At 39.2% G+C, this 2,984-nt stretch overlaps 1 protein-coding gene across 1 annotated transcript in view; it reads right to left on the bottom strand.

The window, feature by feature from the left end:
* Nucleotides 1-1,377: 1,377 nt before the first annotated feature.
* Nucleotides 1,378-2,984, bottom strand: part of DPM1 (dolichyl-phosphate mannosyltransferase polypeptide 1, catalytic subunit) — a 20,498-nt gene continuing 18,891 nt past the window's right edge. The window contains exon 9 of the mRNA XM_015421696.1: nt 1,378-1,681. Within this exon, the coding sequence (XP_015277182.1) occupies nt 1,577-1,681 (105 nt within the window). The 3' untranslated portion in view covers nt 1,378-1,576. The remainder of the gene's footprint in view (nt 1,682-2,984) is intronic.

Below are 2,984 nucleotides of genomic sequence, written 5' to 3' on the forward strand. Positions count from 1 at the left end.
AGAGGTTAATTATGTTTCTATACGTTGTGGAGGATTTCACCAAATCACTTTTACTCTTAGGAACAAAGTCCTTAAAGTACTTCATAACTGAACTAAAAGCAATCTGTCTTCTCACTGGGAAGTCATTGTTTCCCCCAAAATGCAGTAATGAAAACAAAAAAACCCCACAAACTGCATTCACAAAAATCAAAGGAATACTGACTTTACTGACCATTTTTTTTAAAAAACTGACAAATTACTGACCAAGATGAAAAAAATGACTTTTACTGATTTTACCGACCATTTTCCACCCCTGCTGACTGTGCTTGCTTTGCTGTCACAGATAACATAACGGTGTATTTACAGGTGGGGGTTTGGAGCGCGCGAATGCTAGGCAGGATGGCCTCCACACCTATGAGGTGTGATCCAGGGGGGGCTTCATCTGAACTATCTGTAACTGGGTTTTGGCACCAGAACCTCAGTTCTGACACAGTACTGGTCTTAGCTTGGAACATCTTTATTTCTCAATAAACAAATCACTGCCAGAGAGTGTTGTTGAAAGTAACTTTGTGCAAGAGTCTGACACTCACTCCGCCATACAAATCGGACTGCTTGGTACACATGTTCATAACAAAATGCTTCTAGTGTCTTGCACTAAAGGCTGGGGATGAATATTATTCTAATTCACACAAATTATCTTTCAAAAGCAGCGTTAAAGAAAGGGCATGAAAGTTTGTTGCACACAAAAAATTGTTAGGGTAGGTCATACAAGGTGTGGGATCTAGCATAAAATTTCCCCTTTTGCTTGCACACAATGGGAAAGGCAAGAAAAAGATCACGGTAGCTTCTCATGTGAAGCCAAACTTATTGCATTCGCACTTGAATGTCCACTTGTACAATATCCTGTGCAACAGGTTTCTCAGCGCTATAATATATAGGAAGGAAAGCACTAGGTGTTGCACAAGATCTTGCCCAAGGAGAACTGCGTTAAGCTCATTTATGTCTCCTCTTGCACACTGCTGGATCCAAGCCAAACATTCCACCATTACAGGGCCATAAACCTGGATGTTTTACCATGAGTATTGTAAGACACAGTACTGCCAGGTTTTACACTTAGGGTGATGGCCAAGGACAGAAAACATAAAAGGAATCAAAGGAGGTTGCCAGAAGAAACCAAATTTTGAACACACTGTGTTGTAACCTGCCATTCCCATCAGCTAACAGCAGAACCATTTGGCTGGCGGAGTGCACTGCTATCTGCTGAACAGAATGGCAGGACACAACCCAATACATCTTTCTATGCATGACAAAAATCTTATTTATGCAAATAACCTTCCCCATGCAGAAGTAAAGGGACATATTCCAGAAAAAAATATTTAGCACACCATATAATTGGAGTGAGCCTCATTTATTGAAAGACAAAACGTACACAGTGATGATTTTTTCACAGTTAATAAATAATGCTTACTGGACTGTGTGGTCCTTGTTTTTCTTCAACTCAGAATGGTTTTTCTAACCAAAAGAAAGCTTAGCAAGGTGAGAACGATGCAAAAATAACTTTTCAGTCCAAATTACGTTGAATGTAGGGAAGAATCTCTTATGTAGTTGCAAATAAAGTCAACAGCCCTTTTAGAAAAGAGACTATCTCATTGCCTCCTAATTTAGATTCCCCATAGACTCGGTCCACAAATGATATAGGAACCTATGGAAAACAAAACACATCATAAAACAAAACACATTATTCCACTCTTAAGCTTCAAAGAGATAAGTTAATGTAGGGATAGAGAGGAAACAAAGCAAAAAAACCCACCCCAAATCAACTGGATTGAACTCAGCTCAAAGTTTAATGTTAAATCTAGCAACACACTCATGGCACAACATGTTTCGATGAATATACAACTATATTAGCACTAGCAATCAAATGTTGTGGTTCTGTCGGAAGACAGTATGGTCATATTTAATCCACAAAACGTTTCAGCAAAATCCTCTGCAATCCTCTTGTGAAACACTGTTTTGAATTCTTATCCAAAATGAAGCCTGGAAAGCGTGCCATAATAGACTAGCAGTTCAGAACAGACAATATTTGGGATCTTCTCTTCCAAGTTCCACCTGTGGTTACAGGTGCCCTGATAATAACTTTTTAAACAACTGCTGTGGATCTTCTGGTCATCTGAATCCACTTCTAAGATTGTATCTGGCCAGGATACTTCAAGGTGTCTGCTGACATACCCTCAGGCATGCAGCAAGATAACATGAACACAATCAAAGGATGCGTTCAGATGTCATGTTGCTGTGCCAGAAAATCAATTATTGAAGTGTACTGGAATGTTTATGACAGTGGTATGTATACCATTCTGTACTTATTTATTAACATTTTTATCCTGTCCTTCAGTCATTGAGCACAAAGTGGCATATTTTTTCTCACTCTGTTCATTTTATCCTCACAACCACCCTTCATGGTCAAGTTAGCCTAAGAGAGTACAACTAGCCAAGGGTCACAACAGTAAACTTCAAGGCTGAGTGGAAATTTAAACCTGGCTCTCCCCATTCCTAGCCCAACACAGTAAGCACTACGCCATACTGGTACCTGGTGCAACAAAAGCATTGTAGTATTACATGACCAATGACTCGGTACAAATTAAAGTTTCAGAGTGGAGCAATTGCAATGGGTTATTTACATCCAAGGTGACAACTAAAAAATTACTAATGTTATCTTTCCTTTTTAATGCATCACCCACCTATAACATTCCAATATTTAAACCCTGCAGTTTCAAATATAACCACACATTTCCCCAGTTCACTTAGGTAAAAGGGGAAAAACGGGTTTGCAATGGTTTGGACTGTCAGTTATCTTGAGAACGGCAATACAGGAACTTTAAATGTTTCAGCATGTAAGACTGTATTAAAAAAAACTCTCAAGAGCCCAAATTCAGCCGGTGGAATCCACAGACGATTTGGTTAGGTACTTTCAAACTGGCACACTGAACCCAAAATCAGCTGGCAAA

Source organism: Gekko japonicus, unplaced genomic scaffold (genome assembly GCF_001447785.1).
Source record: "Gekko japonicus isolate JY-2015 unplaced genomic scaffold, Gekko_japonicus_V1.1 scaffold2884, whole genome shotgun sequence".
NCBI lineage: Eukaryota > Metazoa > Chordata > Lepidosauria > Squamata > Gekkonidae > Gekko > Gekko japonicus.